The following is a 22826-nucleotide window of genomic DNA, read 5'->3' on the forward strand; positions in this document are numbered from 1 at the left end:
GCATTGTCCTTGGCAGAGGACGCGCAGCTTCATTTCGCGCACTTTATAGCGGCTTACGCCACAAACGTAAGCTCCTTACGTAATGTTTTGGAGTTACATATGTGTATGTACATATGTAATGTATTTCTGCAGGATAACAACAGACTTCATCATATTGTATGTAATAAAATATTTCACCAAGTCCATGAATTCTTGCTTAGGAGGAAGCTGAAAATTCTTTCGACTGTATTTTCATAATACAACTTTAGTCAAAATATCACAAGAAATAAAAGAATTTGGAATAATAATCGCATTCATTAAATCCTTTTTAATGGATCAATCTTGTTAAAGCTCAAATAAAACTGCTAATGTTATTTGACATCGTGTTCGATTTCAATTAACGAATCATGTAAAGCTTGTGAATCAGGAAGCTTACAACTGATAACCAAACTCATAAATTAAGTTTAATTTTATTTTAATAAAATCAATTTTAAAAATAAGTATGGAAATCTCAAAATATTTAAGATGCTGTATTCGATTTCAAGATTAAGCTCTCTTGAAAGATGTGTGTTTGTGTCATTAACCAAATATTTTATCTGATTCAAATTAAAGAAAACTCTTTGTAGTTTAGCATACAATTTATTTGGTTCCATTCTTTCGCTTCCGTTCAACAAAAGCAACGCGACCTTCTGCCTCTCAGTTTATTTAAAATATTGATGTATATATATTTTGTATATATTGAATTCATTTAGCTTAAGTGTATATATATTCTTTAGGTTGAGTTATTTAAATAATTGAAACGGTAGTTAGTTTGTGGTGTCTTTCTTCCGATTGAGTTAACTTCGAGTACTTGCCCTTAAACCTGGATCTGGTCTCATTAAGTCGTGATTTCATTGAAAAACTTGCGTCTTTCCTTTGGTTAACATTTCACTTTCCTCCGCTTACTCGCTACTCATTATGATATAGTTGTAAGATAATTAAAGCATTTAATTGTCATCTTATTCGAGTCTACATTCCGCATTCATCCCCTCACTTTGACTCCGTCTGAGATTCAGTTGGTTCGCTGAAGCCACAGAATCTCCACTTCTCCTTTTCCGGCTTGAAGAGATTTGTGTACTTTCCGAGTATATTGGCTAGATCATCATGGTTACTGGGGGCAGCGTTATTGCGCAGCATTTCGCTTAAGTAACTGGCTATGTTGGCGATTTCAACGCCATAGGGATGCAGCACCAGATAGGCTGAGGCCAGAGCAATTATCTTGGCTTCAGACAAGACTAGCGACTTGAAAGTCACCTAAAACAAGGAATAGTGATTAGAAATATGCAAGGGAATGTATGAAATAATTAGATGCATGTAAAACTAAGATAAATTAAGTAATTAAATCTATATATATATATAGTTACACAAATAATTCTCATTACTAACCTCTTCCGCGGCCACTGTTGGGATTTGCTCTTTGCTGCTTTTGTTTATAGTCTCCTCATGATTCGACTTTGAAACATTTTCCATAATTGACTCATTTGCTTTGCTTTTCGTAGAATCCTTAGCGGGCTCCTGCTTTTCATCGTCCTCGATCTCGTGTATCTCCACCACACCGCTTTGGTGCTCTATGATGCGGACATCATCATCCACTTTATCGATATCAATTATTTCCGGTTCTGCCTGTGGGCGGATAATTTCTGTGCCTTCCCGGCTACACGAATCCCCGCTGCTGTAGTCGAGATTTGAGGCGTTTGAAGCATTTGAGGCTCCAGCGCTATTTGCCTCTTTGTCCCTTAATTTGTCCACTGTTTCCTTAATTTTGGTCTTCAACAGAAGTTGCTTAATGCCGGCATCCTTGAGATTTCGTTCCAACTGCTCAATGGTCTTGTTGTCCTTCTGTTCGCGTAGCTTCGTCTGCAGCAACTGGGTCTGCATGTTGCGAATGGTTTCCTGAAGTACCTTTATCTGCTTTTCGCGCTGAACATAATCACTGCGCTCCAGCGTCATCTCGTGACGAATGGCCTCCAGTTGACAGCGTAGAGAGTCGTTCTCGTCCTGATCCAATTTAAAATCTTTATTTTATTTCAAGTTACTTATACTAAACTATTTGATAAACATACTTTTAAGCCATCACTGTCGTAGCGAATTCGCTTGGCGCTGTGTCCGCGTCTATCGTAGTCCCGCTCATCGTCGGAGATTTCCATTTCATCATCATCTGTGATCTGGACAGTTCGAAGTTCCTGCGTGGCATGCGAAAGGAACTTCAATTAATTATCCGTTGCTACTAGTTGGATAGGTTTCGTTTGGTTTGAGTACCATTGCTTACACTATTATAACCTAGCTATAAAATTTGTGTATTTAAATAATGCATCAAATTTGTTTCCTTGCTTACGACTCTGTTCTGGTCCGCTTACTTACCTCGCCACATTTTCAAAAAGTTTTAGAATTTGTTTCGATTAATTTCTTTTTGCTATTAAAAATTAATTTGTATTTGTTGCACAAATTATGTTTCACAGCAGCAATGTTTTTAGTTCTTCCTTTTGCTATTTACCACAACCAATCGATTTCACTGAGTGCCCATCAAAACCTTCCTCGTTTTCTATAAAATTCAATTTCCCATAGAAACTTGAAGGTTTGTGGACACTCGGCTAAGGTTTACTTTTAGTTCGATGTATTTAAAGCGTATCGGAAATGTTATGCAAATGCTTAGTTAAAAATAGAGATAGTACAACAACAAATGATACTTGAAAGCCAAGAAAAGATAGACCAAAGCATTACAGATCAAGAGCGAAAGCAATAAAAGTAAAAGACCTCATATTTAGAAAGATACTAATGAGTGTTTATGATCAGGAAACTGTTTAAAAAACGCACTTTTACTTTGTAAAATGAATTCTTAGAAATATAGTAATATAGTTAACTAGTTTTTTAACAGTTTCCCTTAAAATAATCTTATTCATATATCTAATTCTACATAATTTAAACGATAGTACATTTTAAGCTTGCAAATTACATTAATATTAATATTGTTTCTTTTTTAGTGACATCACAACTGATTTGGAAATTTCGATAATCAAAAACACAAACAGCTAAAAAGAGTCTTAATGCACGGGACAAATAAAAGAAATTAACAATTAATAAAAAGCAATTAGCAGCTATAAGCGTCACCAATGGAATAGTACCATATGATTATATAGGACGGGTGAATGGGCGACATGCTGAATGATAACAGAAATTGCGTTAGTAAAATGGTTAGAAATCTACTGCAACACCACAACGATGATAACAACATCAACATAAACGGATACAACATTATGAAACCAAGAGATACAACAGTGAATCGAAGTTATTGGACAATAAATGTATTTTTTGTTTTTACACAATTTGCAACATCTTTGAAATTGTTCGTATTTGATTATTTGAACATTTTAGTACGTACCGTGGCTAATTTCTTCCATTGATCGATGTTTTTTCTTTGGGCTTTGGTGAAATGGTCCCAAACCTTCTTGTGACTAGCGGCATTGAACACTTTTTCAATCTGAGTGACTGAACAATAATGCAATAATATATAATAATATTAAGGGAGGACAGAGGGTATTTTTTTTTTTTTTTGATTGTTTGTTTATCTGGATTGGTTTTCAGTTTTGCTCTTCACCTTTGTCAAACTAGACTTGTTCTCTTTGCGAATAAAATGAGTGAGAAATGAAAAATTGAAATTAAACTACAGGAGAAACCCTCGCATAGCAATTATTTAATTAGAGTAGTTACGATTATTTAAGGTTGATATATTAGGTACAATCTAGAGAGAATACAACAGCGTGATTACCTATCTTTACGTTTGTCCGAGTCTGAGATTATCTGAGATGCTCTACAAGGACCTCTCAATCCATTACTGTACCAATTGTTTCAATTTGCTCTCTGCCTTGCGGCTTACAAACCTTTTGGGCCAAATAAGACTTAAGACTTTTGTGGTGGTGTCGAGACACAGTGAAAGTGAGTGAGGATCAGCCGCACAGTGGAGCGAATCAGTGAAAAGGGCGACCAACTTTTTAAATAAACATGATTGAATAAGAAATGATATTCCATTTTAATCAGGAAATCAAACTGTTAAATGAATGCGAAATGTAGTTTTATAGTTTTACATTAATATTAATTATCAAAATAATTGATAATTTAAGCGGGTTTTTGATTTAATACTTATTAGCGGTAGTTAATTGGCAGTAATAATTTAGTAAAACGTATTAAAACGACTGAACTTCCTAGTAAATGCATTAATCTTTCAAATGCCAATGCTTGTGCTAAGGCTCCATATACCATCACAAAACATTTTCAGATGTTAGAACAAAGGCAATCTCGATTGTCGCCTCATCCACTGACTTTTGCTGTGCGGCGGCCTTGGGCTTCGTCTTTTTCGGCTAGTCTTTACCTGATCCTGCTTGGATTCATTGGGCTTGCTCCAGCGACCATTGGCGAGCAAATTTTAGACGGTAGTTTCATATGTGGAGTTTGGCATTTAATAATTCGATGACTAGATTTGCTAAATATTGTGTAGGATGGGTATGGTGTGTTTTCAGTGTAGGTGTAGGTGTTTGGATGTGTAGTACGCTGGTAGATTGTTCAGATATACAGACGCTAAAAGGCTAACCCGGGCGCAACGTAAACAGAAAAATAGGATTTCAAAGTGGGATCGGCGCCTAGTTTCCCGTCTAGACTAGAGCTAAGAAAGCTGATCTTCCGGCTGAAAGGCCGAAATACTTACATTGCGTGGACATGGTGCCCATTTGGTTGCGATAGCTGTCTCTGGCCTTCTTTAGATCCTCCTCCAGTTGCAGTTTGTCTGCATGGAGTCTTCGTACATGGGCATGAGTGCTCTGGATCATCGAATAGAAGACATTGGCGTTCCGCTTAGTGCAATCTCCCCGCTCCAGCCACGCGGTAATCGTTTGAATGGCCTTTACAAAAGTCTCGTTGGTGCGTAGGTGCTCCGCAACAGTAGTAGCCTCGTGATCCGTGTAGTGCGGTATTGGTGGCGGCGACTGCGATCGCATCCTGTCCATCGACATGCGCTCACGATGACGCTGTTCCCTCTGATGCTGTCTCTGTCGACACTCGTAATCATACTGATCATCCCGTGCCTGTGCGTAGTCCACATGCAGGCGTCCAAAGTTGGGAGGTTCATTTAGCGCTGATATACGCAATCTATAGCCGGATAGGTAGATGGCCCTATCTATGGCACCCTCTTGGCGGTAGCGAATATGGCAAAAGTTCTTCTTGGACATGCGCAATGTGGTGATCTCGCCGCATGATTCGAAGATCTCCCGGATCACTTCTTCGGTTATGTTTTCCGGCAGTCCACCCACAAACACCGTCCGGCATCCTGGTGGTCGCTCCCTTATTGTGGGAGGAGGTGCGTTCGGATTAGGTGGAAACAGGATGCAGTTCTTGGTCTTGATCACCTCCTTGAGGCCAGCTGGTGTAACGCCATCTAAAAGTATGTTTTTATTAGAATGTTTATTTAAGGTTCCAATTTGGTATTGCTTTCATTACCCGCATTAAGAGTTGCTTCTAGTCCAGCTCCGGTTTCTGTGGTCATTCCGGCTGCTGCTGCCGCTGCATAGTGCATCTGTTGCATTTGTTGCATCGCCGCCGCCATCATGGCCGTAGGATCCATGAGCATTTGCGCATTGGCGGTGCTGTTTGCTGAAGCTGCCGGCGTGGATCCCCCTGCAGCCGAGGATGGATTGCCGGGTGCAGTAGCACCACCCGCTTGGGTGGCCGGAAAATACAGATATCCAGGTGGTGTGTGCACCAAGCCATTCAGGTATAGTTGCGTCGAATCGGGCAGAGTGAGCGAGTTGGATGTGGCCTGCAACTTGGGTTCCTTGTGCATCGTCGAGGAGCTCACATCCGCAGAGTGTTCGTTCTCATTCTCCAGATCCATGGGCGCACTGCCCTGTGGTTGTTGTTGTTGTTTTGCCATCTTATTCTGGATCTGTTTGGGGGGCGAAGAGGGATTTCCCACGACAGATGTGCTCGAGGCCGCCGTGGAAATTGCAGCTGCCAATTGGTTGAGGAAATTCGGGTGATTTGGCAAACTGACGCCATTCGGCATGGTCCCAAAGAGCGGTACTGCAAAATGTACACAGTTTGTAATTTGCTTTAAAAGAGATAACAACCCAAACGAAGCCGGTAGCAAAACAAAATAACCAATCAGCTGAGCACCTCAATTTTCGATAGGTAAAAAAAGGAAATAAAAGCTGGGGGGTGGCAAGTGCCCAAAATGGCGTAAGTCCCACCTGCTGATAAAAGTCGAATTCACCGCAAATACTGTTGTTTCTTAATTTCCCAGACCTTTCTATTTATTCCATTTTCTTTGCTACACATTTTGTGGGCTTTTTAAAATCATTATCTTATCACTTACGCATATTAACGCCCCAGTAATTGTACGACAGGTATGTATAAAAAAAAACTAATTATATTTAGAGATGAGTGACTGCTCGTACTGGTCACCCTAAAAAGAGTATCGATATCCGATAATTTCGGCGCTGCCACACTTTTCACTATGAATCATCAGCTGTCGTCAGTTTTCTAGAAAAACAAAACGTAGTTGTATGAAATTTTTGCAAATTTTTGTGGACTCAAAACAGTTGGAAAATTAAAGAGACATGTCGGTTAATACGGCTCACGCCAACAATGGCGTGCTCATCCATGCTGGAGAGTAGTAAGTTAACGGAAAAGTCCTTTAATTAACACTGAAAATGCTGAACATCCCTGACGTCATAAATGTAAACACTGACGTGTGGCTGGCGATTTGAAAGGAAATTAGCCTATGTTCCAGCGATAAGATAGAAATATGGCACACAAATTAACTGCTTTTACACTTTCAGCATACTGCTCCACAGCGACAGTGTCTCCATGGAGTTCTCCGGTCAGGACAATCCCATCTTCAAGGGCTCCAAAGGTGGCAGGATTTATCTCACCTCCCACCGAATGATCTTCAATAGCAAGAAGTCCTCGGATTCGATGCAGTCGTTCAGTGCCCCGTTTGTTGCTCTTTCGGATGTGGAAATCGAACAGCCCGTTTTCGGGGCCAACTACATCAAGGGAAAGGTTCGCGCTCAGCCAAATGGAAACTACGTGGGCGAGGTCAAGTTCAAGCTCCATTTCAAGGCAGGCGGCGCAATTGAGTAAGTGCATTGTGCACCTAAATTAAAACTAATTAGACGGATCTCTTGATAAGTCTTAATACTGAATAGACTCAAGAGAATATATAATGTTCTGATTAACAAGTCCATTTCTTATAGATATGGTCAAGCTCTACTGCGCTCCGCCAAGACGGCGATGAACAACTACCACCGCGGTGGTCTGGCTGGTGATGATCCGCCACCATATCAGCCGGCTGGATCCTGGAATGAGGCACCACCGCCGGCATATCAGCCACCACCTGGCTACTATGGCTGGCTGCCGCAGCATGACGCATTCAGCGGCCCTGCGCCGAATACGGTCTATATGAGCGACAATCCGCCGCCGTATCCGGGTATCGGTAAGTTAAACGCACGTGCACTTTACCCAATCTATACTCGGCTTTTGTTTTGGCACGCTGGCTACGCGAATTGGCAACCTGGCTTACCCACGAAATTCACGCTACGCACTCGCTTCGTTTAACCCAATGGGGCACTCCTCTCTTTTTCGTCTTAGCACCACCTGCTCACCAACCAGCACCGCAACAGCCGCAGGCACCGTCGTCGAATGAACCCAATTGGTATGGTTTTTCAGCGCCGCCGCCGCAGCAGCAACAACAGCAGCCGGGCTATGGGCCACAAGGATGGGCCGGTGGCTATGTCCAACCTCCGCCGTACGCTTCATGTGCCCCAAATTGTCCACCACAGCCGCCGTACGCCGCTCCGGCTCAGACGTACAATGGTCCACAGCCATATGGTGGATACGGCAATGTTCCTGGCGGATTTAATACCCCCGGATTTCAGCAACCGAATGGAAATCCAAATGGCTATCCAGGTGGACCACCGCCACCCGGACAACAAGCAGCAGGAGCAGCTGGAGGAGCCGCCGCATCTGGAGCCAGCTTTATGGGCTTCAGCTTGCCCCCTGGAAGTGAGTAGAACTCATCATCCCATTCATCACTTTTTTAACATTTCCCTCCCACAATGCACATTTCTAAATTGGTTTTATTCTAGCAAAAGATAAAAAAATATGAGCAAAAGGACAAGAAAATTATGAACATCTTTAAAATAGTCGAAACATCTAAAGATCTAAAATGTTATCAAGAATTTAATTGAAGTATCATGAACCACCTTTTGCTTTCGGACGCTCAAAGTATTCAAGAGGCATCCAAAAACCATTCAGAAGCATTCGTTCTGTTTATTTTTCTCACTTACAAAATTATTCAATTTGTCCAAATAATAAATGATTTGTTAGCATAATTCATTTGACGGTGTAATATTCCTTTTTTGGTAGTGTTTATATTTGTTTTTTTCCCATTTTTGAGTTCCCTTATCAGGTTTCTCACCTAATATCCAAATAACGATTAACCTATTACTAATCAAAACAAAATTATTTCCCGAATCTAAAAAAAAGCATTTATCTTTTGACCTATTTTACAGTGTAATTAAAAGCAAACTACTGTACCTCAAATAGCCATCCCGACAAGTAAGATTTATTGTTTCAATGTTACCCAAAGCAAATTACTAACAAAAGCCGAGTCTTCAAGTAGTTAAGTCTATCCGATTTGATTTAGTGACATTTAATGGTTTCTTCTTTAACTTTTTCTTTATTACCCACAAAATGCGAACCAATAGTAGCCAGATTCGGCAGCACCCATCATTATTTCTATCCAATTCAAAGACCCATGTGTGTTGTGCTGGTTCCAGCTTTGATACCGTAAACATAAATTGTAAGAGGTGAATCGCAATGGTGTAAATTTTATGCTGTGTATATCGAGCTTGAGAACATTTATTACCAAAATGGATTGTTTTCTATTTTAACAGATTCCAAAGAAGCCGAAGCTGCAGCAAGTGCTTACAACACACCCTACAACCAAGGCGGGCCCAGTGGATCAGGCAACAATGATTTACCACCTTCTTATAATGTAAGCGATGTGGAACATTGTATTGAAAAAATGTCTAACTTCTTTTTTGTGTCTTATCTAATAGAACTTGCCACCCAGTTATGATGATGCATCGAAAAAAAATCACTAAAAGAAGCTGCATACTATATTCCCTTACGAAGAAATGCTAAATAACTAAGTAATTACTGCTCATTCCGTTGATGAAACTCTACACGAAATTATTGTTGTTTTCGGGCATTACAAATGTGCTTGGTTGGAATATTTGCTTGGAATTGTTGCTAATTAAATTCTTTCATAAGCAGCATATTCTTCATATGCTTTGATTTCTGGTCACAAAATTAGAATTTTGCTCTTTCGGCTTGATAAATTGTATTATTTTATATATGAACATAACATTAACCAACTTGTTGTTATATGAGAAAAACAGTACTATTTTATCCGTTATAATATATAAACAATTTATTATATAAAAGTAATCCAATTTCAGTATCTGGCTTTAATGGGGTTCATCGGAGAATTGATCAGGGATCAGACAATTCTTTTCAAATCAATGATTTTTTCGTAACCTCGTTGGGTATAGAAGTATCCACGTCTTTTGGTTTGCTCTGCTATGTATATTCAATAATATACGTAAACACTTTAAATCTTATTTTAAAATTTAAATTAAATCAACTGTATTTTTAAAAATACGAATTGCTGTATTTTTTAAGAAGGATGAATTTTCGGAAAAATTCAAGATTCTTGTAATGTAAAAATATATTTCGCTATAAATTTTCCACTTTGGATTTAAGGCCACCTCGAATGCGGTCATGCTAACAAAAATGAAGAAGATGTTCATTCAAAAGTAGACTTCAATTCCAGTTAGCCGACTACTAGACAACAACAGGCTGATTTGGTCAGTTGTAGAAAATCAATCATACGCCACATGCGCAGTGGCGGGCGTGGTGAGAAATCGGTGCCAGGACTTTGACAGGCAAGGAATGGCAAGCAGATGTCTCTTGAAAAGCGGTTGAAATATATCTTGTAAATAGTGAATGTGCTATTGAATTCAGTTCAATTAAAGGGCGTAACCGCCAAATCAGATGATAGTTGGTGTTAAAAAAATGCCAAGTGGCTAATTGCTCAGCCACTTGTGTCTGTTTTTTGTTTTTTGTTTATCGATTTGTGTATAACGACGAACTTGCACCCTATATGTACATATGTATGTAAGTACGGCAGGCAAAACAACAGAGCAGAACTCACGCCCACTAAGTTGGCCAAAGTGGAAAATAATGCCAAGGTCCAAGAACCACAGGGAGTAATTAAATAGGATTTGCCAGCGGAAATCGTCGCATAAAATAAGAGTACAACATCATGGATGTTGGTGGCCAGGAAACCACCTATGAGCCGCTGGACGGACGTGGTTCCGGGCGTTCGAGGAGCAGTCATTCCACAACCGGATCCGGCCTGAGGCGTCCAGGCAGCATGGACAGTCCGGAGTTCGATAACCGTGCACCCAAGGATCAGAGGCACTCCGTCTACCTGGCCCTACTGGCAGCGGGCATTGGTTTTGTGTTGCCCTACAATAGGTGAGCAGTACATATTATTAATTTTATTATTCATTAATATATACATTTTGTGTGCGTTTTTTAAACATTCTTTATAGTTTTAATATCCATCTTCCTAAAATACATGACTAAAAAGAAAGATTTTTTTTACAAAGCATTATTGTTTTTAGCTATCTTAAATCTTATTTAATCATCTTACTGCCTTGCAGTTTCATTATTGCGGCGGACTACTGGCAGGCACGATTCCCGGGTCGCCCGGTAGCCCTGGACATGTCGATGACATACATCTTCGTTGCCTTCGGCACCGTTTTGATGAACAACATTGTGCTATCGGTGGCACCGTTCCAGTCGCGAGTGCTCTTTGGCTACATGATATCCTTCACCACACTGATCTTTGTCGCGGTGTGCGAGGTGGCTTGGCATATGTTCGCCACAAATACCGCCTATTTGGTGAATATGTCAGCTGTTGCCCTGACCGCCATCGGATGTACTGTGCAGCAGTCGAGCTTCTATGGATTCGCCTCCATGCTGCCCAAGCAGTATACCCAGGCGGTGATGGCCGGCGAGAGTATCGCCGGTTTCCTGGTGTCTTCCAATCGGGTCGTTACCAAATTGCTGATTAACAACGATCGCGTGTCCACGGTGATCTTCTTTTTGACCTCAACGCTCTACATACTCTTCAGCTACCTGTTGCATGTGGCCACCATTAACTCGCCGTTTGTGCGGTTCCATGTGGAGGCCTGCTCCAAGATCGTTTTGCGGCCGGATGAGGTGAGTGTGCTAACCAAAACGTGTATCTTCCTTAAGGATAAAAGGTTGCATGTGAATTGTTACGTGGGTAATACAAGATCGATGGAGGTTGCACTTTCGCAAAAACAAAAAAAAAACAACTTAAAATTTAATACAACTTGAAAATTAAAATACGCATTTCTTTGTGCAATTTAGCAGGAGATTGATGGAGTTCCAAGTAGTACTCGATATGGTGTGCTCTCGATGGACGGTACCCACACCACGACCACATCGGTTGGACCTCCAGGCACTGGAAATACCCTTAGTTTTAGCAATCCCGTCTACGAGCTATCCAACCCGACTGCCGGCGAGAGTAGCATTGAAGCCCTCGGACAGCTGCCCGAACTTCCGGCCACGCCCCCAGCTCAGGAGCCTACAACGCCCACGACGGTGGCCTTCAAGGTGCAATCTCATTGTTACGCATATCAAGTATGTCAATTGACTAAACCCAATATTCTAGGTGGAACACGTTATCACGCCACGTCGTTGCCGGCCCAGCAAGTTGGGTGACATCCGCGAGGGATTCGTGACCCGATGGCGAGTGGCCCAGGTGATCTACCCGCACATGGTGTGCATCGCCTTGGCCTATTGTGTGACCCTCTCGCTGTATCCGGGTATCGAGGTTGAGGTGCAGTCATGTGCCCTTCGCTCCTGGATGCCCGTGCTGTTGATGTTCTGCTTTAATACGTCGGATGTGGTTGGCAAGATACTGGCCGCCAGTCCGTATCCATGGTCGCGTCGCCAACTGATCCTGCTGTCGGGACTAAGGATTGTGCTGGTGCCGCTCCTGCTCCTCTGCTGTGCTCCCCGCCAGCGTCCCGTGATATCCGGCGAGACGGCGCCGTTTGTCTTCACCATCGCTCTGGGCATCACGAATGGATTGGCAGGCAGCCTGCCCATGATGTTGGCACCGGCAAAGGTGCCGGGAACACTCAAGGAGGTCACTGGCAATATAATGACCCTGTCGTATAATGTTGGTCTGACGGTGGGCTCTCTGATTGGATACGTTTTCGAGAGTATGCTGGGACCGCAGCTGGTGAATCCGTGTCCCACATATCCCTATGTGCCCGCCTCGATGCTGGAACAGTTCCATGGTCACGGGCATGGACATGGCCATCTACCACATCCTCTGCCGCTGACTAGCACCAGCACAATGAGTCCACCAACTACGGGGGCCACCACATTGGCGCCACTACTGCTCAACACCACGCTGGCTACGCTTAGTAGCTCTAGCTCCACCACCAGCACCGCCAGTCCGGCACTGGCCACCGTTATCACAACCACAGCTCTGGCGCTCGCCAGTACGGTGGCCAGCGGAAGTGCCGAGGTGATTAATGCCACCATATCATCGATCCTGTCCACGGTCAGCAGTTCGGTGGGCGATATCAGCGACGAGATGACCACAGATCCTCAGACGCCAGATGCACTGCTCGAAAATATCTAAGCGATATTTGAATTTATTAAGACTTGGAAAGAGTCCATGCGACACATTGTACACAGCCATATCTAACATTAACAAGATTCCGTTGACTTCAATTTCAAATCCTAAAATCTAAATTAAATGCTCCAAGAAGTGGCAGAAATTTAGATTTTGAAAAATGGTTGCTAGAAAGCAGGAAATTGATTGCATACACACTTATTAACTTCACTCTTTCGTCTTTTCATGCCCGCGAACAATAATTTTCAATAGTTAATAGGTTTTTGGCTAGTTGGCTAGTTAAATGAGTAAAAACCAACTGAAAGTCTTAACAAAACCGTTTAAATCAAATCAAGTAATGCACATTTAATGATGATCAATTTTCTAGCGCTTTGATGTGGCTAATGAAATACGTAAAATGTCAGATTTTCCGAGTATATATACACAATGCTCAAGAAAAAAAAAAAAAAAAACCAAAGAACATGTGAACAATGATTCCAATTGATAGCAAGCGCAAATTCTAACTATAGGCAATACTACTCCTCTGTACTAATTACTATATATCTAGAACTATATAAACTGTATAGGGTACTTTGTGATTTCGTTTTGATTTTAGCTGTTCTAGAGCCTAAAGTCTAGAACCCAAATATATTAATCTCCCCGAGTATATACTCAAAGCAAGTGCTATGGATTTCGAATTGCAAACCTGTTGACTCAGATCATAATGCTTAGTGTGAATGGATGGATGTTCGGGCGAATAATTGAAAAATGTCTGTTTATTTTTGTAAGTGTGAGAATTGATTGTTGCATATGCAGGAAATCATAATAAATTTACACAATGAACCCACATCAGTGGGTGGTGGGTAATAAATAATATTTTAATTTCATTGTAATATGTGTAAGTATGTCGTGAGTTAAATGAATGTCGGATACGATAAGTGTTGTAAGCATTATAAGCCATCAAGTGCAAAAGCTGGTCTAAACATAATTTGTTGCTCTCACTTTTATTAATTTGGCTATATTGATAGGAAGGTAATGGAAACCTCTGTGTACCATTTAAAAATGAAAATATAAAAAAGAAACATTAAATAAATGTTAATATAGAAATATTTAAAAAGATTTCCTATTTGTTTTATTCCCTATTAACGGTTGTCCTAGAAATCTATTCCTAGCAAAATTTAAATTGGTTTAGATATGCATAATAATTTCGTTGTGAGAATTTATTGAATTTGACACGGAAAATGTTTTGTAATGAAACGTAAAATAAGAAGTGTAAAGCAAATGATTCATTTGAAATGTTTTACACAATGTAAAGTATGTTGTAGATTTTCGAAGGACACAGCCATAAAAATTAACATAGGGGACATTTTTATCAATAGTAAGTTTTGCCATACTTGGAAATATTAAAAAACAATCCTTTTATAGGCATCACCCTGGAATTCTTTTTATGGATTCCTTTTACGATATTCTACGATTCTATAAACGAAATTTCCGGTAGAGTGATGCTAATGTCATTATTTTGTAAATTTGATGTAAGATACATAAAGCTGTTACACAAATGCTCTGAATAATAAGGGACTGCATAGGTGCATATTTATATAAATATATATCTACACAAAATTAATATATTTACGAAACTGTGACTTCTAACTATTTTATCTAATAAAAAGAAATTAAATGCGTCTATACTTTGTTTTTATAGCTAACAACATATTTTCAGGTTATATAGGGAGTTATATTAATTAATAAATTGCGTTTTAATTAGTCTTCATCAGATTCATCACTACTTTGATAGCTACCATCCTGTCGCCTCAGTTCCATAAGCTCATTATTATAACAGGCCAACTAAAAATAAAAAGATAAAAATAATATGAAAATATATTTGCAAATACGGCAACTAAAATCTTACATGATTGAATCTTTTGAAGTCTGACCAAACTCCACGCAATTTGAAAGGCGGGTGCTCGTAGGGATTTCGAAACAGCTTAATATGATTTAGTATTCCATTGATATAATCCTTTCTGAGGAAATCGTAGAACCGATAAAGAGATATTGATTTAATATTTTTGCACTTTATTAGAAAGGAATAGAGGAAGTTGCTTTCATTTTCCGCTGCGTAATGGGTCGATGTAATTTCCAAGACTTCGAGGTCTTCCAATTGAATTAGCATAAAGATGAACTGTTTCTTGGCCAAACCGAGTCGTAATCGTTTTAGCCAACTAAGTTTTGTTACTTCAACAAGCTCTAAAAATTCCAGATTCGAATTATCCAGAATTAAGGATTGAAGATTACCTAAAACTTTCAGTTCCTTAAGAAGCTGCCACAGGGATATACCAAGAGGATTATCGATTTGCAAGTCTGTCAGATTTCTGAGCTGAGATATATACTCGATATCTTTTATATGGCTAAAAACGCATTCGAAGGATTGCAAGTCCTTGAACAGCGACACCAACCTAAAGTCCTGAGATGCAAATGCAAGTGTTCTTACCTTTTGAGGATACTGCAAGGCTATAGTGTTCAATAAGTTCACCGCATCTAGTGTATTGTAATTAAAATAAATTTTTAATTCCTTTAAGTTCGGCAAATTGGCCAAGAGTGCCAAGTTCGTGGGAGTCAATGTGCCATACGATTGCGTTAAAAAATTAAACTGAGCATCCAAGGGATCTTCATCTGTCGCAGTTATCAATGTATGAATGTCAGTTTGATGAGTTTGGTTCTCATATGTGAATGAAACCGGGGCCAGCAGACACTTTTGACAATAGTTTACGAATGCCTGATTTTTTGTATCTTTTAGTTGCTGTTCCCAATATTTTACTTCGGGCAGACCGAGCTGAAGGCTTTCCAAGGATCTTATGCCAGCAAGGTGGCCAACTTCTTGTTTAGTAAGTTTTGCATTCTGAATAACGAGTCTTTTGAGTACTTGAGGCTGCTTGGATTCCAGGACAGCGAACAACTCTATCAGAGATCCCTGCGGATGAACGATAAGTGTAAGCTCCTCCAATTGCTCCAAGTTGCCAAGTTCATTTATATATTTTGAGCAGAAGAAACCACTTTTAAGTATCCTCAAGCTTTGTATCTTTACCACCTCTTCGAGTTCCTCTGGGTCAAGGAATGCAGTTTCTAGTTGCTGCAGTGTGTGTTTATCCAAGGCGGCCAAAGCCCTAAAGAGCTCCACCAATGATCCGCTCATAAGTTTTCCCTTTATCTCCAGACGTTTCAAATTTCTTAAATTGGCAAGAGGAGCAAGGATACTCCCATAACTCAGGATGCACTGTACAAAGAATTCCAGTACGAGCGTCACAGATTCGTGGCTATGAACGAAACGAATATTGCAAAATTCGGTTTTAATTTTATCCACTCGATTTGCGGTATTTGTAATCTCATTAAGTTGCTGGAGTTTAACCGCGATTATTTGCTCTATTTGAACAAATGAACATCGAATGGTGGTAAGCGTGGGTATGGAAGCCAGTACGGCAAGTTCTGCATCGGAAATCGATACCTTTTTATTGAGCACAATTCCGGTGATAGAGACCGAGAATTGTTCTGATGAATTGTGCATTGTAGCTGGTAAAATCTTGGCATCATACCAGCCTATGCAATAGAGACGATGTGCATGCAAATAATCTTCATCGAAGGCCAATTGCAATAGATTTGGATCTTTGGTCTGCCAATATTGATAATATGCACGCACGACGGCTAACGGTCTATGTGCCCTATAAGTCACTTTGAGAAAATCCTCCTCCTTTTCATTGTAATACGGATTGTCTGGATTATATTGCATGGGGTGACCCAGAATGTAGATATGAGTAAGTTTTCCGCTTAACGGCAAGTCCGAATAGATCGATTTATCCCGCAAACAGCACTTAATTGAAACCACTAAGCGAATGGATGCCAAGGCGATGGCCTCTGCATTGCTGACATATGTTTCCGGGATACATATGCTCTGGATGTGCTGGTGTTCTTGGAAGCGATTAAAAAGCTTCACAAGCGATCCCTCGAGATGCTCGCCACACAGAATTAATGACTTAAGTTGCGGCAAATTGGCCAGGGCTACGTACTCGGATGCATCTACCTCTTTCATCACAAAGCTCAGATATTCCAGTTGATTGCAATGAGGTACTATATCCGATAATCTGCCAAATATTTCGGAATTCCTTAGAATGAGTCTTCGTAGGTTTGGATTCAGTTTACACAGCTCGACCAGGATACTGGAATGCATTCGGACATTCAGCTCTAGTTTTTCTAGATGAGTGATCTGCGGCACGATCTCAAGGCTGAATCCTAAAAGCATTGATTTATTGATTAGTTATTCTTTTTTTTAAATTTAAATTTAAAAAATTTTTATCTACCATTTATGTAAACAGAGAGCTCCCTCAGTTTTGGCTTGACATGAAGCGATTTTATGAGGTCCTCAAATCTTTCCAAGTAATCACTCCAGTAACGTGTTGGTTCGTAAATTACCTTTAATGACTCCAGTTGTTCGTTATCCATAATGTGATTTTTGAAATTCATCCAGAACATTTTCTTTTCACTGTTCGACAATCCATAAATGTGCGAATGAAGATTTGAGAAATTAATCTCTACGCATATGTACGTATTGAGGAATGTGTTTTCAATACACAGCTCCTTATAAAGATTGAGACTCCATTTTTTGAACGTTCTGTTGAGATGATCACAGCAAATAGCAAAGTTTATAAGATCACTGTACTTTAAAAATATATCATTGGTTTGCTTGAATGCGCAGTTTTTGTGAATTTGACGAAATATTTCATATAAACAGTAAGGATTTAAGTTAAAAATCGTTGTTTTTTCTTCTAAACCAAAATATTCCATCATCGTTTCAAATTTGGCGCTAGCCATTCCCTCGAACAGCTAATTCTCACTGACTAACCGCAAACGAAAAAAGGTTTATTTTGGTTATTCGGTTATCTTGAATGATAAGCTGTCAAATGTAATAAAAAGCAAATTCTCTGGAACACCTTGTCTTTTGTATCAAAGGCTAGATAATACAGCTCACATTTTTTTATTGTTACTATTACCATTATCTAATTGTAAGATAACCATTTATTGATGAAGTATTTGCACTACAGATTAGCAATATAAAAATAGGGGACTTCCCGAAAAAATCAACGACCGTTGAATTTTTTATAGTAAATTGAATAATGGGGAAATATTTAAACGTATTTGGGAATAGCGGTTTAAAGGACCTTTTTTCACGAGGGTGGCAGCACCGTCGTCATTGAAATTCCCGCATGATGGCGTCCCCTTGCTGACATAAAGCTGAAATGTACAACATTCTTCTTTGCGATATAAAAGTATATATGTTTTATTAAATAAATTTGTTTACAAAGCGTTGGAAATTTGTTGACCCTCTGATGGTATAAGTTTATGGGTTTCTTTCACTCTCTCCTGATTAGATTGCAGTTTCATTATGGTAGCAGCTTGATCGTTTAATAGCTCATCCTTTTCCCGCGTTTTACAAGTTTCCAAATTTAGACCCAATTCCAAATATGTGATTTGGTCATCTTTTTCTTTAATCTGTGCCTTATGATTTGCTATAACTTTTGAGTTTTCACCATTTATTTTATCTTTCTCCTTTATTTGAGCCTTGAGTGAAGTTATTATCCCTTTATTTTTTTCCAGTGTTTCGCTTTTTTGGCCTATCTGATTTTTGAGGGTTGCTATAAGAGATTTATATTCTTTCTCTTCAGAAATTATCCTACACATTTTAACGCTTAGAGATTGGATCATATGTTCGTTTTCAATATTTTTACTATCGCTTTCTTTCAAACGAGCTTCGAGTGTTGCTATAAGATCTTGTTTGTCCTTTAGCTTTACATCATTGTCGCCTATCTGAGACTTTAAGGACTTAATAAGTTGTGAGTTTTCTATTTCCGTTTTAGCCTTCTCTTTAATCTGCGCTTCGAGGGAAGAAATAAGTAACTTTTTTTCCTTTTCGCTTTCTTTAAAAAAAAAAATTGTTGATCTTAACTTTGATTTATTTTTGGTTGTCTCAAGATCTTGGCTAGAGTTTAACTTCGCTTTTCTTAAGGTTGACAATTCCTCCTCTAGTTTTTCAATTATGCTTGCCTGAGCATCAAATCTATCCTTATAATCTGATTTATAAAGGTTGTTAGACATTTTTAAGGCCTCAATTATCTCGTTTTTGTCCTTAATTTTATCGTCAAATATGGCCAACTTTTCGTTGGCAATTGCCAATTTAAATTCCATGTCTCTTAGCTTATTTTCAAGTACCATTTTTAAGTTCATTTTCGGTTCATCGAAATCGTTGCAGTCACAATAATTCGCCTAAAAAGATAAATGCTAAAATTAATGTTCTTCAAAAAGAAATACTATTTATACCTTCGAAAATGATTCTGTGTCATCTGAACTTAAATGCAATATAGCGCTTTTACTTCTTGAATTCATAGCGATAGAAAATATGTAGACCGCATTGGTTGGTAGGAAAAAGCGAACTGAAAGGTTCATTTAGGTTTTTTTTCTATAATAATCGAATATCTCCTGGTGTTACTCATTGCTTTACAATAATCTAATCAGGAGTTTGATTAAATATTGCACACTTGATAAGGTATAGCCTCAAAACCTCGGAATTGATTGAGTATTATTTTTTTTGCCCTGCAATCTCACAGCTTTTCCACTTTCCCAATTTTATCATATAAATGTAAATGATTTTTTATAAGAATTTTGGATTTTCATTAATTACGAATCCAGATCGTGGGTAACATGTAAAATGAATACAAATTGAATCAATTAGACGGCATCCGCTTGGAAATGAAAACCAAAAGATAAAGTCTGGGAAAACGGGGGCGATTGCTTCGGCCAAATACGAATTAATTTATTCTTTTCCATGTTCTTTTCGGCAGTTGGCCGTTGTAAAATCATTTTCCATTTCGCTGGCGTCAGAAAATGGCAGGAAAACAGGTTAAGTCGAGAGGACAAGCAGGTTCAACAACAACAACAACAACATCAACAAGGTAGGCAATTAAATTTATTTTATTTCTCCTTCCCGTTTCGTTTTTAAGTTTCTTAAGCAAGTGCTGGAAATCGTAGACAACACTTTCGTTTCAGGACGAAGCGGAAACGATAGGCAAACTTTGCTGCACCAGGATACGCAGCCCCTCAATGGCCCCGCCCACTTCCTCTTCCACTCACTCTTCGAATCCGTTGCTTTACATAGATAGCGGAAATGCTTGGCCCTGTTTTCGGGCCCTCTCGATTGCATATGCAGCTACTTTTATCGATTGGCTGAAGTTTGCACTCCTTGCCTATATACATATATTTAGGCCTCGTCCTGCCAGCTTTTGGTTCCACCTCCAACGCAATGTCATTGTCCCTGGTCGACTATTAACCCCTTCTGCAGCAATGACTATGGGGCAAGTACCCTTGGTAATATTAAATAGTCCATATCCGGGGCCAATGAACCGCAGTGAAGTGATTAGGCCCTTGAAGTTATCATTCAAAAGTATTGAACTATCTAGAACCAAAACAGGACTTAGTTTTATTTTTACCTTCTTACCTTCCAATAATACTAATTCTTCGATTATTAGTTTGATAATGTATATTGGCTCGTTTAATTGGCCATTCTAATATATACTTTTATTTAATTATTATAAAATATTTAGGAATATATTTTAGAAATATTCAATAAAAGAACATTTCTTCATTGAATGATTGTATTTCTTCTAGTGTTATAGTTTTAAAGAAACAATGTTATTTCTGTTTATTAGATATTTATTATAATATTCTTAATATTGATACAACTTGCTTTACATTTTCGCAATGTCTTTAAATTGAATTGCAAATAAAAAGTAGTGTTTGCGACTTCAGTTCACCCTTGAGAACTTTCCCTTTAGAACAACTATTTGCCGACTTCTAACGACAAGTTAGTCTCCTTGGTAGTCGAATTTTGCACCACATTCAGTATTTTCAGGCGTGAGGGTTGGGGTGCTTCCGCCACATAAATTTCCATCGAATTGGGGGTCGAAAGGATGTCGAAGGGGTGAAGAGGGGATGCGGGGCTGGCTGGTATCCGGCGGCAGAACGACGAAGCACGATTCGCTGGGGCAACAAAAACAAGAGTGGAGCCAAGCAGAAGAGCAGCAGCAAACTACTTCTAATAACGACAATCAACGCTCTTCGGGTTGTTTGGGTGCTGTGTAATTACATGACAGCAACAGCAACAGACAACAACAACAGCAACAACAACGGACAGCAACAACAACAGCAACAACAACAACAACAAAACAACAACAACTGCAATTGCAGCAACATTACGAATTACGATAATAATTTCCATTTCTAATTTCCTTGCCACGCAAAAGGCCTTTGCACTTGCCGAGGCTGCCAAGCTGCCGAGCTGAACTGCAATCAACCACCCACCCAACATAGAACATCCTCCGACATCCAGAAAGTGACAGCACCACCCACCACCCAACACCACCCACTGCCCTTTTTCCGGCAACAACAGGCTAAACAGACGGCCAAAAACACTTGGATAAAAAATACGATAAAAGGATATTAAGGGAAGATGAAAGATTCTTTGAATTAATTTTGTAATATTACTTCGATAATTTGATATATTTAATGAAAGCAAGCCAAAGAAATTCACTTTCTTAAGAAAGTTATATGAAGTTATATAATAATATATATGTACATAAAACATCTATGAAATTTAATATCAATGCAATGTAAAGTATAAATTAACATACTTTGTAGGTTACATAAAATAAAATTAACTTTATTATTCATATTAAATAATGTATTAAGTCTAACGATACCTACTTTGACGTATTAATAATAATAATAATAATAAATAAAATTCTCGTTTTGTTTCAGTGTACGCAATTGGCGAACGCTGGTTGAGGTGCTGGCCGTCGAGCCAGACGTTGGCATAATTTCGATGCAGAAATCTAACAGAATGCAAATGCAATCATTGACTTTTTAGCTTATAACGAAATAAGCGTCGTGTTTATTGGTTGGCTGAACGAGCACCAGCTTGGAATCTACCCCCCCCCCCACCACCACCGCCACTACACCGACCCCTCGCCATTATCCATCGCCTGGAAAAGTGAGGAAAATAGGAGAACATTGCCGGAACTGTGGGGAGTGCACTTATAAATTCAAAGCCTCGGCGGGGCTACTAAGTGGGTGGTGGTAACAACGGGTGGTTCCCGAGCAGCCGCAACTAAGAATTTCACACAATCTAAGCCTAAGTTGGCCAAAGTGCACAGACCAGATGTAGAGAAATTTGTTGTTGTTCCTAAACCATAAGTACTGAGTTACATAGAAGCTATTTGCAAGATACTAAATTTATATTATTATAGATTAAATGCTAAAGCTCTAGAATTAAACACAAACGGTACTTGAATCTTCAGAAGAAAAGTTATTTAAGAGAGAAGTAGGAGTAAGCTTCTGATTTCGCTTATATATAAATAAAAACTAAAAAATAAATACACAAATAAATAAAATAGTAAATCTTAAACTGGCGCTTAACTTAAATCGCTGTGCTCTTCTTAAATTCCGTGAATTATCTGGTCTAAATCTGCTGATACGCATAAGCCAAGTATATCTGGGCCCACACTTTGGCGCTATCTGCTCGACTTAAATGGGCTGAGCTTTTCACAGTGGCAGTGGAAAGGATATCGAGGATATGCGTTGTCGGTTGTCATCGGGCAGGTGGAAGTTGTATCCCTTTTTTCGTCTCACTTTTTCCAGCCCAGCAACCGCAGGAGCCGCAGAGCGAAATTTTCTTTTATGCCGCCACGCCCAGGATCTCCAAGGATTTTGCCATTGTTTTTGTAATTTGATAATGCATTTGATTAAGGAAATGAAATTTTTATTAAGGCTGTTTGCTCATTCGCGTCGCTGGCATCGCGCCTTTCTTTTATGATTTAACCACCCAAACCCCACATGCCATACGTGCGTGATGCCTTTTGGCCTTTTTCCCTTCGCATTTTCGCCATTTCCCACTTTTCCCCCCTTTTTTCCTGCGCATTTTCCCTAACACGGC

General features: G+C 39.5%; 5 protein-coding genes across 15 annotated transcripts; 2 read left to right on the forward strand and 3 right to left on the reverse strand.

Annotated features, from left to right (window-relative positions):
* Positions 1-601: 601 nt before the first annotated feature.
* On the reverse strand, positions 602-6465 carry CG10948 (uncharacterized protein). 3 transcript variants are annotated; one of them, NM_168524.2, is made up of 7 exons: positions 6380-6465; positions 5506-6087; positions 4718-5443; positions 3398-3504; positions 2082-2201; positions 1405-2016; positions 602-1272 (listed from the first exon to the last, which is right to left on the reverse strand). In NM_168524.2, exons 1-7 carry the CDS (start codon positions 6381-6383, stop codon positions 1009-1011), a joined length of 2415 nt encoding a protein of 804 aa, NP_729844.1. In that variant the 5' UTR covers positions 6384-6465; the 3' UTR covers positions 602-1008. The 3 variants fall into 3 exon arrangements, with proteins under 3 accessions (NP_729844.1, NP_648606.2, NP_729845.2); NM_140349.3 differs by lacking the exon at positions 3398-3504; NM_168525.3 differs by lacking the exon at positions 6380-6465 and having other exon boundaries at positions 5506-6139.
* A 47-nt stretch (positions 6466-6512) lies between these two features.
* Positions 6513-9517, forward strand: Wbp2 (WW domain binding protein 2). 6 transcript variants are annotated; one of them, NM_001144472.3, is made up of 8 exons: positions 6513-6679; positions 6846-7145; positions 7263-7501; positions 7657-8070; positions 8580-8625; positions 8775-8876; positions 8964-9064; positions 9129-9517. In NM_001144472.3, exons 1-5 carry the CDS (start codon positions 6624-6626, stop codon positions 8582-8584), a joined length of 1014 nt encoding a protein of 337 aa, NP_001137944.1. In that variant the 5' UTR covers positions 6513-6623; the 3' UTR covers positions 8585-8625; positions 8775-8876; positions 8964-9064; positions 9129-9517. The 6 variants fall into 6 exon arrangements, with proteins under 6 accessions (NP_001137944.1, NP_001137945.1, NP_648607.3 ...); NM_001144473.3 differs by having other exon boundaries at positions 8775-8869; NM_140350.5 differs by lacking the exons at positions 8580-8625; positions 8775-8876.
* A 476-nt stretch (positions 9518-9993) lies between these two features.
* Ent3 (Equilibrative nucleoside transporter 3) lies at positions 9994-13776 on the forward strand. 3 transcript variants are annotated; one of them, NM_001300123.1, is made up of 4 exons: positions 9994-10611; positions 10800-11361; positions 11536-11781; positions 11840-13776. In NM_001300123.1, exons 1-4 carry the CDS (start codon positions 10397-10399, stop codon positions 12821-12823), a joined length of 2007 nt encoding a protein of 668 aa, NP_001287052.1. In that variant the 5' UTR covers positions 9994-10396; the 3' UTR covers positions 12824-13776. The 3 variants fall into 3 exon arrangements, with proteins under 3 accessions (NP_001287052.1, NP_001261788.1, NP_648608.2); NM_001274859.2 differs by having other exon boundaries at positions 11539-11781; NM_140351.3 differs by having other exon boundaries at positions 11840-13252.
* Positions 13630-17653, reverse strand: CG32107 (uncharacterized protein). 2 transcript variants are annotated; one of them, NM_001274860.2, is made up of 3 exons: positions 17146-17653; positions 14706-17077; positions 13630-14641 (listed from the first exon to the last, which is right to left on the reverse strand). In NM_001274860.2, exons 1-3 carry the CDS (start codon positions 17630-17632, stop codon positions 14558-14560), a joined length of 2943 nt encoding a protein of 980 aa, NP_001261789.2. In that variant the 5' UTR covers positions 17633-17653; the 3' UTR covers positions 13630-14557. The 2 variants fall into 2 exon arrangements, with proteins under 2 accessions (NP_001261789.2, NP_729846.3); NM_168526.3 differs by having other exon boundaries at positions 13630-17077.
* Positions 17654-18064: 411 nt separating this feature from the next.
* On the reverse strand, positions 18065-19268 carry CG10943 (uncharacterized protein). The gene is made up of 2 exons (NM_140352.3): positions 19160-19268; positions 18065-19105 (listed from the first exon to the last, which is right to left on the reverse strand). The coding sequence occupies exon 2, from the start codon at positions 19064-19066 to the stop codon at positions 18140-18142; it is 927 nt and encodes a 308-aa protein (NP_648609.1). The 5' UTR covers positions 19067-19105; positions 19160-19268; the 3' UTR covers positions 18065-18139.
* Between the last annotated feature and the right edge of the window lie 3558 nt (positions 19269-22826).

This window comes from Drosophila melanogaster, chromosome 3L, assembly GCF_000001215.4.
Source record: "Drosophila melanogaster chromosome 3L".
NCBI classification, from domain to species: Eukaryota; Metazoa; Arthropoda; class Insecta; order Diptera; family Drosophilidae; genus Drosophila; species Drosophila melanogaster.

Bases quoted from the DNA above. Each gene is read 5' to 3' on its own strand.
- CG10948 (NM_168524.2), bottom strand. The intron at 5,444-5,505 runs GTAATGAAAGCA...ACATACTTTTAG, and splicing joins AGAAGCAACTCTTAATGCGG to ATGGCGTTACACCAGCTGGC. The intron at 1,273-1,404 runs GTTAGTAATGAG...TCCTTGTTTTAG, and splicing joins CAACAGTGGCCGCGGAAGAG to GTGACTTTCAAGTCGCTAGT.
- Wbp2 (NM_140350.5), top strand. From the start codon at position 6,624: ATGTCGGTTAATACGGCTCACGCCAACAATGGCGTGCTCATCCATGCT. The intron at 6,680-6,845 runs GTAAGTTAACGG...TTACACTTTCAG, and splicing joins CTCATCCATGCTGGAGAGTA to CATACTGCTCCACAGCGACA. The intron at 9,065-9,128 runs GTAAGCGATGTG...CTTATCTAATAG, and splicing joins ATTTACCACCTTCTTATAAT to AACTTGCCACCCAGTTATGA.
- Ent3 (NM_001300123.1), top strand. From the start codon at position 10,397: ATGGATGTTGGTGGCCAGGAAACCACCTATGAGCCGCTGGACGGACGT. The intron at 10,612-10,799 runs GTGAGCAGTACA...ACTGCCTTGCAG, and splicing joins TTTGTGTTGCCCTACAATAG to TTTCATTATTGCGGCGGACT. The intron at 11,362-11,535 runs GTGAGTGTGCTA...TGTGCAATTTAG, and splicing joins TCGTTTTGCGGCCGGATGAG to CAGGAGATTGATGGAGTTCC.
- CG32107 (NM_001274860.2), bottom strand. From the start codon at position 17,632: ATGATGGAATATTTTGGTTTAGAAGAAAAAACAACGATTTTTAACTTA. The intron at 17,078-17,145 runs GTAGATAAAAAT...CAATGCTTTTAG, and splicing joins GCTCTCTGTTTACATAAATG to GATTCAGCCTTGAGATCGTG. The intron at 14,642-14,705 runs GTAAGATTTTAG...TTTTATTTTTAG, and splicing joins ACTTCAAAAGATTCAATCAT to TTGGCCTGTTATAATAATGA.
- CG10943 (NM_140352.3), bottom strand. From the start codon at position 19,066: ATGAACTTAAAAATGGTACTTGAAAATAAGCTAAGAGACATGGAATTT.